General features: G+C 38.2%; 2 protein-coding genes across 5 annotated transcripts in view; both read left to right on the top strand.

Moving 5' to 3' along the window:
• The window catches only part of TRAK2 (trafficking kinesin protein 2), a 33,433-nt gene extending 28,657 nt beyond the window's left edge, over positions 1 to 4,776 (top strand). For all 4 annotated transcript variants that reach the window (XM_072121188.1, XM_072121186.1, XM_072121187.1 and 1 more), the window contains one exon: positions 976 to 4,776. In XM_072121188.1, coding sequence (XP_071977289.1) covers positions 976 to 1,636 — 661 coding nt within the window. In that variant the 3' untranslated portion in view covers positions 1,637 to 4,776. The remainder of the gene's footprint in view (positions 1 to 975) is intronic.
• Positions 4,777 to 6,656: 1,880 nt separating this feature from the next.
• The window catches only part of FLACC1 (flagellum associated containing coiled-coil domains 1), a 34,022-nt gene continuing 23,969 nt past the window's right edge, over positions 6,657 to 16,709 (top strand). The window contains exons 1-7 of the mRNA XM_072121185.1: positions 6,657 to 6,767; positions 8,559 to 8,681; positions 9,728 to 9,805; positions 9,985 to 10,042; positions 10,985 to 11,118; positions 13,628 to 13,687; positions 14,196 to 14,289. Coding sequence (XP_071977286.1) covers positions 8,581 to 8,681; positions 9,728 to 9,805; positions 9,985 to 10,042; positions 10,985 to 11,118; positions 13,628 to 13,687; positions 14,196 to 14,289 — 525 coding nt within the window. The 5' untranslated portion in view covers positions 6,657 to 6,767; positions 8,559 to 8,580. The remainder of the gene's footprint in view (positions 6,768 to 8,558; positions 8,682 to 9,727; positions 9,806 to 9,984; positions 10,043 to 10,984; positions 11,119 to 13,627; positions 13,688 to 14,195; positions 14,290 to 16,709) is intronic.

Here is a 16,709-nt window from a genome sequence, read left to right as displayed (position 1 = left end):
GCGTCATTGCCCCACATTTACTAAGGTCCTTGCACCAGTTATTGTCGGACTTTTCACATTCTTTTTGGTGCAAACTGCTTTAAGAAGTGCCCAAAACAAATTTGTGGCACATGCTGCACTATACCCGACGCAACACTGCTTTCAGTTTGGTTGAACTTGATGGACAAGTGTCTTTTTTTCAACCGTATAAACTATAACACAAAATTCTGCACTGAAACTGTGAGATGCATTTAACATTTAAAGTCTGTGTTGCACACCACATGTTAAAAGTGCGCCAAAAAAAAGTGGTGCACTCTGTCTGGGCAGTGCAGGGCGTGCCAGATTCATGAAGAACATGCGCCATAATTCATGAATCTGGACCCTTCTTCACTATACACAGGTACACTACACATAGTGCAGTTTACACTGTTTTTAGTAAATGTGGGCCAATGTGTTTTTGAGACAAAATGTATTAAATTCATTTGTATTCTATTGATTAGTCTTATTTTCAAACTATAGGATATGTAGTAAGGTCCTTTTAAAGGGGCAGTCCCATTAAGTCAACTCCTATCTACATTGAACAGCTAGAGCTTAGATCCCTAAAAAAGTAGCTATTCTTGAAGTGAAGTTCCATGTGATGCTGGATGAGAAGCGTATTATTACATGGCATGTAGTTATTTATATGGATGACAGTGTTATATTTGACCTGCAGATGTCTGATATAGCTCTGGACACTTTTCAACAGTTGTCCGCACACAGAGGATGGCCCCCTCTCTGGGTCTCCATTTTTGGTATGATTTGCTATAGAATTCTGGTACATATGATGACGCTTGATACCCCTCGGCCATTACACACTACTTAAGGGATCCTGTCACAAGGAGTTTCATGAATTAAACCCTACAGCCGATAGGTTTTAGTTTAAAACACTGCAGCTGTAAAAAAAGATGTTTCTTTTACAATACTTTCATCATTTCACCATTTTGTTTTTCCTTTCAGTTCTAAGTACACCCCTTCATCCTTCGGAAGCTCTTGTTCTACCAGCACACTTACAAGTTCACCTGCCGTTTCCTGTCGTTTGAGCCTTGGAGAATATTTTGGAAAAGCATCTGATTCCTCCATAAATAATACCAGTAATTTAGCCAAGTTGCTAACAGAACAAGGGATATCTGCAAAAGTCAACAGCCCCTTGCTTCAAGAGAAGCCTTCCCGTCCACAGAATTTGCTTCTTCCTTCAACTCCACCTAATTCTCCTTCCCGTTCTCCTTGTCCATCTCCTCTGACCCCTGAACTTCGATCAAATCCCTCTGAAAATTTCCTGGCAGTGTCAAGGCCAGCCGAGAGCTTTCTCCAAGAAATGTATGGCTTAAAGTCCACACGGAGCCAAGCCGATTTAGGGCAAATGAAGTTGAGCTTGGTGGAGCGATTGAAACGTTTAGGGATTGCAAGAGTGGTCAACCAACCAAGCACAGGGGACCAAATGCAACGGCCTGCACTGAACGAGGGGCTGAAACGACAAGACTCCGCCATGTTTGTTGCATCTAGCAGTAGTCTCATGGGTGGCCTAAGGAGGAACCAGAGTCTTCCTGCTATTATTGGTGGACTTGCTGCTCCTGTCTGTACATCATCTCCAAAGATGGGTAGCTTAAAAGAAGACTAAGCAGGGGGATGCAGTGAAATGGACTTGGTGGCAAAAGTTCACAATATAAAGAGTGAATCAAAGCAAGTTTTTATAGAAAGTGTTGAAGGTTTGCGCATGTTGTGTTGGAGAGAAGAGTAGGGAATATATGAGAGGTTCAGATGAAGGATTTAGTATGTGTTTGAGAAGAAGGAGAAAGCTGGATGTGGACTGAAATGATGGTCGCTGGCTTCTTTTAAAAAAACGCCAACATTTTATTACTTTTTTTTTGTTTGGTCGTTTTATTTTATTTTGAACTTGAAGTACGTGGTGACCCTTCAGGTTACTTCTGCTGCCATCAATATTTGCGTGCTAATGCAGAGATATAGGAAGGGCTGAAGAACATGCAAAGGAATGTGTATACTAATACCACTATATAATGTAGGAGCAATTCAAGCTAGATAAGTTACTTAAAGTGTTAATGGTTAACAGGAAGATGTGTAAATAGTATTGGATATTCCAGAAAGCTTTATGTATGTATTAGTATTGAATGTAAGACGTTTTACGCCAGATTATTAAGATATATGATCGTTAGAAGGACATAAAATATGAATATAGGGGTATGTTCACACAAAGCAGCATTTCTGACATGCGGTGCCTGTTTTCATTCCACAACATGTCAGCTTTATCTGGAGATTTCCAGCATGGATTTTACCCATTGCAATAAATAGTCTAAAATCCACAGCAAAATCCAATTGCAAATAAAGAAGATTATGCTGTGGGTTATGTGGCTATTACTTTATAAGCATTGTACAGGCAGACTTTTTTGAGCACTTTAGTTTAGTTATGTTATCTCAGTGTAATAGTATTTAGTTATTTACTAGTCCGTTCAATTATTTTTAGATATTTTTAAAAACTCAAAATTCAGATTGAGAAATGGCCAGAAAGAAACCCACTGGCTTCCTGATAAGGGATCGTGATGACGTTCTACTGAAAAGATGGATCTTTTAGTAACACGTGGTTTTCTTACTAAGAAGCACAAACTTTATGATTTTATAGGGTGGTTTTCTAATTAATAAGGATGTTAAAAGGAATATTTATATATGGGAATGGAAATCCTTCTTCACTGATTGGTGGCACAATGGGAATGAGGTATTTCTATGTCATAAACTTATCCAGGTCAAAGTGTACCATTTGTAACCTGGTCCACAATCCGTTCTGTGCAATGTTTATCATGATCCTCTACTTGACATTTGTATATATATATGAGCCCCTCTCTGTGCCATGGGTCATGTATTACACTGTCCCGTCCTTGTACCAGCACATTACTGCTATATTGCTTGTCAGCCAATGCATGCAGGATATATACTTCCATTCTGCATGGGTCGCAGTTGCTGTATACCCCAAGCTGCTCTATCCTGATAAGCTTTTTCTCCCTGTTTGATGGCTTAGTAAGGGCAGAAACAGTCTCTAGGATCATAGCTTTTTCCATTTTTGAGGTTATAGTCCAGTAATGGCTTAGAACATGGCAAGAACATATTATACAGAGACTTGGGTTAAACAACCATCAAGCATATATTTTCAATGTTTTCAACAGCAGCCAATCGGGTTACTGCTTTTAGGGCGCGTTTCCATGTGGCGTCAACACATATTTTTCGAAGCACAATACAGCACATGAAAAGAGGAGATTTGCCCATTTACATTGCTTTTTCCAAAATGCAACCATTGGCACATGTGTTAACACATATGGTTTGTTAACATGTGTGTTTATTGATGCATTTTGTAAGCACAAATGTTCACAGCAATGTTATCTCCTCTTTTCCGTTCTTGTATTGTGTTTTAAAACGCATGCGTTAAAACCACTTTACCTCATTTTGAAATCTGTTTTTAAGGAGAATCTACAATTTTGTTATGCAAACATTTTTTTGGAATACGTTTATGTGGAATAGGCCTACAGTCTATACACTTAATGCATCTTTTAGTTGCTATTACTTGAAAAAAAAACAGTTGTCCCTGTATATATGACCCCCCTTTATTAATAGTCCACTAAATTAAAAAAAATGTTTAGTTCTTTGCGCCACTGTTTTGTTTTGTTTTTTTTTGTAAAAAATTGCACTAATAACAATGAAGCATTATTTTAAGTACTGCTTTTATTATTATATATTATGGCGTCATTGATCTCCCTTGTTTTGAGAATTTAGTTTGTGGGTGAATACTTAGTCATAAAAGAAAGTAAAGCTAAAGCTAACTTCATATGACTTCATAGGACCGCTACCAATATGTTCTCAAGAAGCTTTCCGTGTCTCAGAAAGCCACCTTCAGTGGAATTGATGGTCCTACATCCAGAGACATCACTAACCAGATCTCCTGAAGTCTGGTGCATGATGTATGTCACAGGAGGAGGTGTTCAGAGGCAGGAGATATTGACTTCACTGTTGAACTCTCCGCCTCCTTGACTTTTTACAACCAATTTACACCTTCAAAGATGATTTTCTGGGTGATGGAGCCTTGCTGGGAAGAAACATGATCTGCAACATGTAAAGCTTCTAGACAACAAACTGGTAGTAGTTTATTAGGCCAGTTTTTGACAGTTTCCCTTTCTTTTAAAATATTTCCACTCAGGTTTTCCCATGTTACAGACTCTGATCGTTCTTCTTGTGTCGGTGGATATAGTCTCAGTGATCGGTAGATGACACAGAAGCTTCTGGAGAAGCTTGTAGGTTTATATTCGATATGTGAAAAGTAAATAATGAAGACCTTCTTAAGTCATCTGTTACTTAGTGAGATAGAAAGCAACTTTCTTTTTGTTTGGAAAACCAAATAAAATGTTAAAAAGAGGAAGCAACAGCGTAACACACCCCCTTTTCTCCCAAATGTTTCCATGGTAAAACTATATCTTATCACCCCTGACTTCCTTTCTCCATATTTATATGTACATTAGCCATGACCCGACCTAAGGACCTAGTAGTAGAGAAAAAGTCCTCCAATTAAAAATAAATAAATGTATCCGATAATTTATCCTGAAGAGAACCTGATCTGTTTTAAATCTATATTTAATTCCATGTATTTATGTATATTTGCCTTCTTGCACCATTGCTTTAAATATGTCGACTATATTTAATATTGTATTCATTGTTTTTATGTTATCACCAATAAACATTTTCAATCTTTGTACTTTTTAATTGGTTTAGCATTTCTTTTTTTCTAAGTTATGAGAAAGTATGACAACAAACTATAACAACTACTAATAAGTGTTGGTGTAGTAAGCTTTATCCTTCCGGGGCTAAGGCAAAGAAAAAAAGTGGATGTTTTTAAATTCTCTCGCCGGTTCCTTTGTGAACCCGAAACACATTGTCAAGAGAAAATGTCTTCCATCAAGAGGATCTTATTCTCATTAACAGATGAGCAGAATCTGATGTTGTCTGAAAACCATAAAAAAACATAAGGGAGAGCTTTGGTTATTGTCTCCCCTCCTTCTTTTTTTTTTTTTTTTTTTCTTTTGCATTTAGAACTTTAAATCTTTATCCAGGATTACCCTTAAGTAACACCTGACTTTATGTGGTAGCAGTTCTTCTATTCTTGATGTCACTGAAATTAGCATTTCATATTCCAACTACTTGGAGGATCCTGGTGCTTGTGCCCATACATAGCAACTAGACCAAGCAGTGCTGCAGTGTAAAGCATGATCACGTAATAATAGTATTTGAAAATGGAGGAATTTAAGATCATAGACATCTATTAGACATTTGACCCAAGATCTAATCACTGAAGCTGGAATTATACCCACCAAGTTTGTGTTAAATTTGCTCATTATGATGTGAAGTGATTCATCATAGATTCAAATGTATATTTTAATAATTTTCCCCAATGTGAGCGACTATATCAAAGGACAGAGAACCATGTTTATAGCTCCTATAAGGCCTAAAATAGGGTTATCTAAAGTGACGCTCTCACTCCGGTCTCTACAACTGACTCATCTCAAGTAAAATGGGACTCTTCTCAGCTCATTTACATGTAACCTTGAATGCAATTTTTATAACGAGTAAGTTTTAAACTTTACAGCCGTGTTCCACAACCTTTTTGTATCTGCGGACCCGCTTTAAACAGTTTTTTTTTTCTTTTTTTTTTTCCCTAGAGGCCCGGGTGACCCTCTTGTGTACCCCAAAAATACCCTCTATATAACCACAACCCATATAATGTCTGATTTCCTGCAGTTCTGTCTTAAATGCACCTTTTCCTACAGCTACCCCCTTTTCTGTACCCCCCCCCCCCTCTATAATACCCGTTTTTCTGTATCAGTCTTTTAATGTTTTTTCAAGAAGGGGGCTACAGAAAAAGGGACATTATGATACCCCTTTTTTCTATAGCAACTCCCACACACCTAAAATGTCCCCTTGTCTTTGGGCTTTTCAATGTGAGGAAAAAAATATACATTCCACATATACGCAAGTATAAGCCGACCTGAGGGTAAACCGAGATACCTAATTTTACCACAAAAAAAAAACTGGAAAAACTTAGCCTTGAGTATAAGCCTACGGTGGGAAATGCAGCCTGTACTCTTTCATAAAATGTTTAGCAGCCTCCCCTCACTAATTAAATGTCCGCAGCAGCCTCCACCATCAATGGTTAATACCTCTATTCGTGTATGTAACATTTTTTTAATTCTTTGTGTGAATAACGTAAGTAACGTTTTGGCAGCTTACACTTAATTTTCTTGCATTTTCCAGTACTGACATAATTTAAAGGCTGTTGACAGAGTTCCTTAAAAAAACAAAGATTACCCCTTTTATGGATCGTCACATATGTTAAGAAATCATAACTTTTCACAGATTTCACACTATAATACTGAACAAATGTAGATCCGGTTGAACATACTAAATATAATATGAAACTAATAAAAATGTTTAAATAATGAAATGTAGAAACAATCTGAAGTATAAAAGTCAAGGCTGCTGCTGGTTTATGTGATCTGGCACTCCTTTGGGATAGAAGAGGTTAAACCTGGTCTATGAGAAATCCACTATGTGTGACAATGTGACCAGTCAGGTGCGGCCATATTGTTCCTATGGAGATCATGTAAACTGAAGCTACTCAAGTGCTTTTTGAAATCTTAACAACCAGACGGCAAAATCCCTGCCCAGGAGAATACAATGCAGTCAGAGCTACACCGGAGGTGAGTATGTCTGGCACTCTCCATGTCCTGAGCGTCACTTCTGTGTGTACATCGGGAGTATATAGTAAGAGATTACAATACAATGTTACAAGGAAATGCTTATTTCGCCTATATATATTGGATATTGGGCTATGTCCTTACTCTTAGGACTTCTTTGCTACTTGAGGATGACTCGGTCTGTGAAACAAAACTTCACTTGGGAACTAAGTTCTGTATCTACTATACAGTATGGACATTGTTATGTTTTACTTTTGTGCCTGTATATTAAGAGCCATTATGCACATGTTCATGAGACCTTTTAGAAGCAACCTGAATAATATTCTGCACTTCCCTAGTGTTAGCCAATGTACTGCAAACCAGATGTTCACATTATACACTGACTTCAATGTATTCAAGTATTTATTCTGCACATGAAATCTGTAAATGTTATCTGTACATAACAAAATAAGACATACATTTTAATGTATGGTTTAGGGCACCCTGCATGGTTTTGTTTTTTTTAAAGCATGATGCATTATTGGGGCGGTTATTGAAGTCATAGCACTGTATGGGACTGGGTTAGTAGAAAGTTTTGGCTTATTAATTAATTTAAAGCATAATTAAAGCTTTGATGACATTTTTATTGCAGAAATGAACAGAGCAGGTGTATAGTAAATAGTAAACTTTGCAATATACTTCATTAAGTAAAGCAGCTTCTTTGTGGCTTTTTTCCTGCTTCTTTCTCCTATAGTGTAGAGTGTATCTGAAAACTTTCTGAGCTCTCCACTTCAGATCGATAAGGGGGATAATGGTTAAAGTGTTGTCTATGGAGAAAAAAATGTAATATTTCCCAGGGGGGGAGGCTGTTAAAATAAAAAAAACCTTTATAATCATACTGAGAGACTGGTGGTGGTGACGTATCCACAACCTTATGCTTGCTACAGGCGGTAGCAGGCACACGGCTGTGGTCAGAGACCCGGCAGTGATAGACAGCACCGTGAGGAAGCAAGATAGAGGTCAGCACAAGAGGTTTATTATTTTTAACCCACCCCAAGCCATATATACATATTTTTTTCCATTCCCCCCAATGACCCAGAGAATATTTCAATTGATGATTGAGCTCTGTAAGGAGATTAGACTATCCAGAGGTTGCCTATAAAGAGTTAAGTCAATAGACACATAATCAGGTGTCTTTATCTCTCAGCTGAAGGATATACAGTAAGTATCATTTATGTCATTTGGATGAAAGTTTACTATACTTACGCTTTAAAAATAAATGCTTTACATGCAAAAATACAGAAACATTTTCTAGAGAATTTTCTAAAGGTCATTTTGCTGTTTATGGTCATTATAATGAACTTATCAGAGCATGCAATTCATTCACCAAGGAATTAATTGTGCTCCATAAATAAAAAAATCTGTTATAATGTTAAATAATATTGTTAGATCTGTTATATTGTTAAATAATAACAATCATCTGTACTACATGAACATGAATTTAAGCTTTGTCTCTAGAATATGACCCTAATAGTTATTAAAGGGGTTTTCCCATGAACTAAAGTTAGGCCCCATCCGCGGCGCTTGGCAATTTCCGTCAGCTTCATAGAGATTAACGGAGCAGATCGGTCATGAGCGCCCGTCTGCTCCATTTAACTGGCAGACATCTTGTTCTCGCCATCTGTGGGGGTCTCTGCACTGATCAGCAAGCTAGGCCTGTAGGTAATCCTGTGGATAGGGCCTAAATTTAGTTTGTGGGGAAACCCCTTTAACATAAAAACTTTGTCCGTTTTCACTATAAATTTCCTTCTGCAGGTGGGGATGAAAGTATCTTGTCATGGCAAACTATACAGGATTTTCTTTCAACTATGTCGGCTCAGGATCTAGAAATGAAGTCTCTCCAACAGGAATGTATAGTGCGAACAGACACCGACCTCGGTAATGATTTTAAATACGGATGTAACATTTTGTAAAGTACCGTGTGAAGTCCTGGTACTGCTAAGGCCATGTGCCTTACAATTACTGTTCATATTGTTCGTATTGTGATACAGCTACCCCTAATATACATAAATTTAAGTAGGATTTTCTACCAAAACAAATGATCATTTCCTGGGTCTTGGTAATGTTTAACTTGAAACTTTAACTTATCTGATGCACCCAACTATGGTATCATCAAAATATTTCTGGATGAAATAGTCCCTATAATTTTTCATGAAATCTGATGTATATAACTAAAATAAAAATCAATCCAATGCTGTTGCTAGTGGTGCGCCAACATTGCTGACAGACACATTGAAAGTGCCAATCCGGACCCTCTACGGCCTCTCCCTCCGATAACTTTTAATCCAGTTGACATATTGTGGACAATGATCCAGGAATGATCGAATTGCTAAAATCACAGAATGTCAGCCGTACAGCAGTACTAAACCCGTCCATGTATAAATATGCTCTATGTAGTAGATGTAATAGAGTATAATCCACATCTAGACCAGGCCAGTAGGCAAATTGAAGAGAGACTCAAAAAGGCACCACCATCCCTGAGAGATGCCTCAAAAGAACTACTTTTTTACGGCAAAACTGCGAATCAGTCACTAAATTATTTATTTTTTGGTTTATACAAACTGAATGTATGCAACTTGTTACACAATTGATATGAACACCTCAAACTTATTTTGTCCTCTATAGATTCTTTAAATGATGCGTTTTACTGTTTAGAACCCCCATCCACTCCCAGAACACACATAAGCCATGTATATAAGCACACTGTGACACCAACACTTGCACCACTGCAATATTTTACAAAAAAGAAAACCAGTGGAATTTTCTTCTGCCTGAAAAAGATAAACCCCGTGTCAGTGGTAACATTTCTGTGTATTTTTCTGATTTCATTGAAGTCTTGTTCAATCCATAGTGGCAAAAGAATCCTCTGAACATCCTTATACTCAATATAATTATAAATTCTATTTTTATATTCTTTTATAAAGGACATCTCCTCCCACGTTTACCACTTTAAGAGACCCTGGACGAGAACTATTGTCCGCCAAATCCTCTCCTCATGACAAGTATGTCCATTGGCTAAACCCCTCTGCAACATTTTATTTCTCATGTTATTGCTGTGTGTCTTTATGTTGCCAGTCTTTTATGTGTATATGTGCCCTTTGGACATGTTTTTTACTGCGTATTCTTTATCTATGTCCTAAATTCTTTATAATGTAAAGTTTCCTCTGATTGTTTCACACAGGAAGTGGCCATGTCCAAGACTTTCTAGCTCAAGAACTAAAAGTCGGGGATCCGCTGAAGTTAGTTTAATTTCTCATAAATACTGTATGATCAACAACCTCCTTCTCTATAACTCACAAACTAATAATGAATAGTAGACCACATTTCATACCTATTCCTCTTTATGTGATTTATACAAGTCTTAAGTCTTTGGGATGTTATCACTATGCAAACGTTCTATTTGTGGACTAAAGGAAATCTTCCATCAAAATCAAGTATGATAAACCAGGAGCACTTACTAAAATCAACTTTTAAAATGATGCTAAAGAGCCAGAAGGGCTTCACAGTTGAACAGCCCTGCTGCACAGAAGGGCACTGGAAACACAGAGCTCTTCTGACTGATTAGCATAATTTTAAAAGTTGCTTTTAGAAGGAAGGAGGTTGTGTATAACAAACATAAGAAGATTACCACAGTCACAGTGCCTGGATCTATGAGTAACTGTCCCTGTTTTATCATACTTGATTTTAATGGAAGATTTTATTTAACATCAAAGAGATTTTCCAACTTCTCAACAGTCATAAAAACAGGGGGTCCTTATCCCCCGTGCTTCTGTGTTTCTTGGCACTGAAGTCCATGACTGGTATGTGTTACCCCTGACTACATACATAAATACACATGATACAGTACAAACAGTGCAGTATTTCACATAATAAGTACACATATGTGTACCCAGACCAGTGCCAACCATGATTGCACATTACTAATTGCGCTGCTGTGGTAACTCATTGTATACCCAATTACACAACCCATTATAACAATTATATAAATTGTTAGTAAAACACTTAGTTATCCTGATGTTATATGAGTAACTTGCTGATTGTTTGCCAATTTGTCACCATTCAGCTCCAAAAAGTCTTGTGTTACTGCTGCTGAATTATACATTTTACAACAAGGGGAGAAGGTTTTATAATTTTAGAATTTTCCAAACAGCTTTTATATTTTATGTCTTCCCTATTTTTAGACTGACGAGTACCAAGTCATATCACCTGGTTATAGTATTAAGCGCTCCAAGGACTGTATTGAAGTCAGACTTGAAGAGCAAGATTGTAGACGTTCCAAGACACCTGAAGATGCAGAGCTGCCTCCAAATCCTAGGTAATGTGCATATATACGGTATATATATATATACACTCACCGGCCACTTTATTAAGTACACCATACTAGTAACAGGTTGGACCCCCTTTTGCCTTCAGAACTGCCTCAATTCTTCGTGGCATTGATTCAACAAGGTGCTGGAAGCATTCCTCAGAGATTTTGGTGCATATTGACATGATGGCATCACACAGTTGCCGCAGATTTGTCGGCTGCACATCCATGATGCAAATCTCCCGTTCCACCACATCCCAAAGATGCTCTATTGGATTGAGATCTGGTGACTGTGGAGGCCATTTGAGTACAGTGAACTGATTGTCATGTTCAAGAAACCAGTCTGAGATTATTCCAGCTTTATGGCGCATTATCCTTCTGAAAGTAGCCATCAGATGTTGGGTACATTGTGGTCATAAAGGGATGGACATGGTCAGCAACAATACTCAGGTAGGCTGTGGCGTTGCAACGATGCTCAATTGGTACCAAGGGGCCCAAAGAGTGCCAAGAAAATATTCCCCACACCATGACACCACCACCACCAGCCTGAACCGTTGATACAAGGCAGGATGGATCCATGCTTTCATGTTGTTGATGCCAAATTCTGACCCTACCATCCGAATGTCGCAGCAGAAATCGAAACTCATTAGACCAGGCAACATTTTTCTACTGTCCAATTTCGATGAGCTTGTGCAAATTGTAGCCGCAGTTTCCTGTTCTTAGCTGAAAGGAGTGGCACCCGGTGTGGTCTTCTGCTGCTGTAGCCCATCTGCCTCAAAGTTCGACGTACTGTGCGTTCAGAGATGCTCTTCTGCCTACCTTGGTTGTAACGGGTGGCGATTTGAGTCACTGTTGCCTTTCTATCAGCTCGAACCAGTCTGCCCATTCTCCTCTGACCTCTGGAATAAACAAGGCATTTCCGTCCACAGAACTGCCGCTCACAGGATGTTTTATCTTTTTCGGACCATTCTCTGTATACCCTAGAGATGGTTGTGCGTGAAAATCCCAGTAGATCAGCAGTTTCTGAAATACTCACACCAGCCTTTCTGGCACCAACAACCATGCCACGTTCAAAGGCACTCAAATCACCTTTCTTCCCCATACTGATGCTCGGTTTGAACTGCAGGAGATTGTCTTGACCATGTCTACATGCCTAAATGCACTGAGTTGCCGCCATGTGATTGGCTGATTAGAAATTAAGTGTTAACGAGCAGTTGGACAGGTGTACCTAATAAAGTGGCCGGTGAGTGTATATATATATATATATTACAAACGGACCTCTGGATATTGGTCATTTATTGTGCTTTAGTCCTAGGCTACAATGATAAGCTATAACACTGCAGCTGGATTGGCTAGCCAGAGCATTTGGACTGAAAGCCCACATTGCAGTGACTAAACCTCACATTAGCAGAGAGAATGAAAAGGCAAGACTCACTTATGCTGAGGAGCATATTGTGTGGGCAAAAGGAGGAGTGAGATTTGGATCTGATGGGAAACATTAACTTCATCGACAAACTGGGGAAAGAATGAACCCGAAAAGTGTGAAGCATGGTGGAGGAAGTATCATGGTTTAGGAAATGTTTTCTGCAGCAGGAGTTGGGCCTCTCATACAGAAACGCGGCAAATTAAATTGTGTATCAGAACCTTCTTCAACATCATGTGCTTCCTTCCTTGAATTCCTCACTCAATCAGTCAGAAAGTTTCATGCAGGACAATGCCTCCTGTCTCACAGAAAAATGGGTAAAGCTTGAAATATAAAACAGTGAAACAATGGAATGGCCAGCCCAGAGTCCTGATCTAAACTCAGTAGAACCTCTGGAAATTCCATGGTGACAAAATTATGGCTATGAAACACATACCAGTCAAAGAACTGTGAAAGAGACTGGAAGAAGAGCGGACCAAAATGTAATTTTAATCTGTGCAATAGTTTGCCTTTATGATCCACACATTTTTTTGCAAAAATTGTTTTATGTTGATTAACTTTGGCCATTTTGGAAAACACTATGGCATACAAAAATAATGTTTCAAATGTTGATCAATGGAGATTCCATTATTTCTGAAAAAAATCAAGTGATCACTGTCCTCTAATTTTGATCTCCAGTATATGCACAACCAGCCGCTTCATTCATTCAGTGGCTCAAGTAACCCCTGCCGATCAGCAGGTTATCACCAATTCCCAGAATTACTTATATTTCTTATATTACTTTAATTGATCCTGTCAATTTTTATGTAAAAGCACACGTGCCATCTCTAAAAAAGAAAGAACTTTACATCATTGCTTTGGTTTCCGTTGCCAATCTTTTCTGAGCTGATATATATGGAAATGACTGCATATGTACTGAGTATATGCCAACCCCAGTATAAGCCGAGGCCCCAGATTTTACCACAAAAACCTGGTAAAACCTATATTTTTTTTACTCGAGTATAAGCCGAGTTTGGGGTTTCAGCACATTTTTACTCGAGTATATATGGTAATTATTTCTCTGAATGGACCAAATTTTAATTGTAATTTCCACAGATACATTGAACAAACAAGTGTGCAGAAGCCAAAAATGAGAGAGAAATTGCCAAAGCAAAGGTAGGAAAATGTATTCAAGTGTAAACTTTTCATATATAATATAATATGAATATTTGATTCCAAAAAATCCCCAAATATTTAGTTCTCACCAATGTGTTGTATATGCCATCACTTGGGCTGTTATACTAGAGGGTAATGGTGAAAGTTAGGATCTGTTTGAAAAGAGCACTTTAGGAGGGATCTGTATCTAAATGCCCCTCTCATTGGGGCAGATTTATCAAGCTGTCTAAAAGTAAGAATGTCCTTAGTTGCCTATGGCAACCAATTACAGCTCAGCTTTCATTTTACCAGTGCTCATGAATATTTTAAAGGCGAGCTGTAATTGGTTGCCCTGGGCAACTAAGAACATTTTTACTTTTAGACAGCTTGACAAATCTGGCCCATTGTTCTAGTTGATTATGACACAGATTTTCCTAAATTGGTTTTATTAAATTCAAGATAATATCAGCCTCACCTCACTGGAGATTTGTAGCTTTTTGTGGTTTCATTTTGACCCTTTCCCTTGCAGAGAAAATATTGTCGAAGATTTACAGGAGCAAATTGCTAAACTAACAGCACTGCTGGAGCAAGAGATTGCAGAACATGAGAGAACTCAGAAAAGGGTGAGTCACCTGCCCAAATAGTGTATATGTCACATATTTATCTGTACATATATTATACATACATATATATGTGCATTATATATATGTATATATATATATATACATATTATTAAATCATACAAATATTCTAAGACACAGGGTTTTACAGGGTACTGTATACACCCATATCTTAAAGGACACCTGTCATCAGGTCTCTGCCACTAGTCTTGTCACCTCTACCTGTTGGAGCAGCTCACAAGGATCCATCCCAGCCTTTATCTAGTTATTTCATACATTATTCATTGTAAAATCATCTTTTCTTTATCATGTAAATGAGGCTGGTCACATGGTCAGAGGCAGTGATGTCACCCCTGTTACCCCTCCCCTCTCCTCCCCCTGCTCATGTCTGTGTGTAATGTATAGTAAAGCATGGCTAGTGTGTGTGCTGCATCTGCTGACATGCTGCATCCTCCTAATATACAGGTGAGAGATACCGACATCAGCTACACATGAATCTGACATGTTCTGCTGTAACATGGCTGCCTGGAGCTGTTGTATCTCTCCTATACACACACACATGTACACAAAGGCTGCAGGGGGCGTGGCCGCCAGCACCAGGAAGCACATCATTATACAGCCTCACATCATTATACAGGCTGTCAGTCATGCACTGGGGGTGTGGCTGTGCCTCCCACTCATGAATAGAGTGGACAGCTTGAATATGCTAATGCTTCATTGGACATTTCACAGGTCATTTGCATACAGCTTTAGGACCTCATTGCTTAGGTTTACAGGCATGTAGAGGGACAATGAAGGGATAGAGGCAATGCTCTCTAATGGCAGTTTATGAAAATATATTTAGTTTAGGGGGGTTATTTTGCATGACGGGTTCTCTTTAACTCCACTTCCTTTGGCAGAGTAGATAAAATCCAACGGAAGCAATATACATGATTTCACTCAATTCTGTTAGATTAGATGGGTGAGTGGGGTTAGATACGACATACAGTAAGTATGGCTAAATCAAGATCAGTATTGTCTAATGCAAGTGAGAAGAACACCCGATTTTAGCACAGTATACTACCACCCCCTTGGGTAGGGTATAACCTCTTCATTCTAGCATTCCCTATTTTGTGTTATATCTCACCCATTTACCTACAAAACTGTATATGCAGATTATCTAAGTAGAGTCACTTTTTGCCTGAGATAAGTCACTTTTAGAGGTTGTAGGGGGGCTCAACAGTATTTCACAACTCTGCCTCCTCATACTCACTTAACTTAGCTATCTCTGGTTGGTGTGGGATACACAGTTTGTTAACATTAAAGCATACATAAAGTGATGACTATACATGTACTATTCTGTGTGGTGCTACTTCTCTTATTGGCATTTTAGGTAATGAGATTGGATGATGATCTTTAATGATGATCTTCAATGGCCAGAAGAGCAGCAGCACACACTTTTTTGTGAATTGTAGAAATGTCTGACACTACCGTGCCTACTATTGATTGTAGAATCTGATTTTGTCATGGCTGTGTTCCTGTAGGTCTGTAGGGATCTGAATTTCTCCTTTTATTGTGGCAATAAACACATCTTTTGATAGGTTTGTTATGACACATCTTGGAGTTGCTCCTCCCTGACTGCAAAGTTTATAGACCTATAAAGATCACGTGCCTTCAGTTTTTACTTCCCTCGTAATATAAGGTTATGATTTTATTTCAGTTGTTGTTCAACTTTATACTGTATTTGTGTGAAGAGCCATATAATGCTAAATAGGTAAAAGGGGGTTTTGTGTATTTTATTCAATTGTACTGAATAAAAACTAATTTGGAGAAAATCTTGATCATTTTAGCATCACCATCTTGTCATATGCATAACTTTTTTATTTTTCGGCTGACAAATCTGGTTAGGGGCTTATTTTTTGCGAGAAGAGTTGTTCTTTTAAGTGGGCTTATTTTAGTGCATAACATTTTTTAAATCACTTTTTAGAGCATTTTTTATAGGGTATTAATTAAAATTATCTTTTTCGGAACGTTTTTTTCCTCCTGCGTTTACCGTGCGGGTCCAGTAACGATTCTGTTTTATTATACAGATTGTTATGGATGCGGCAATACCAAATATGCTGTTTTTTTTGTGTTTTTTATACTTTATTAAGTGTTTTTATGGGAAAGTGACATTTTAGGGGCTTATATTTTTATGTTTTTATTTTTTTATTTATTCTAATGTGTAGTGTTCAGTGTTTTTCACTTTTTTTTACTTGAACTTGAACCAGCAATGCTCTGATCGCTGGTTCAAGTTCAATACACTGCTCTACAATACTAATTCATAGAAGTGGATCCGATCCATAGCGGAAACACCCTTACACGCCGCGGTCATGCTTGACTGCGGCGTGTAAGGGGTTAACACCCACAATCGGAATCGGCTCTGATTGCGGGTGTTACAGCAC

Source organism: Engystomops pustulosus, chromosome 8 (genome assembly GCF_040894005.1).
Source record: "Engystomops pustulosus chromosome 8, aEngPut4.maternal, whole genome shotgun sequence".
Lineage (NCBI taxonomy): Eukaryota > Metazoa > Chordata > Amphibia > Anura > Leptodactylidae > Engystomops > Engystomops pustulosus.
This window is presented reverse-complemented; position numbering and strand designations above follow the sequence as displayed.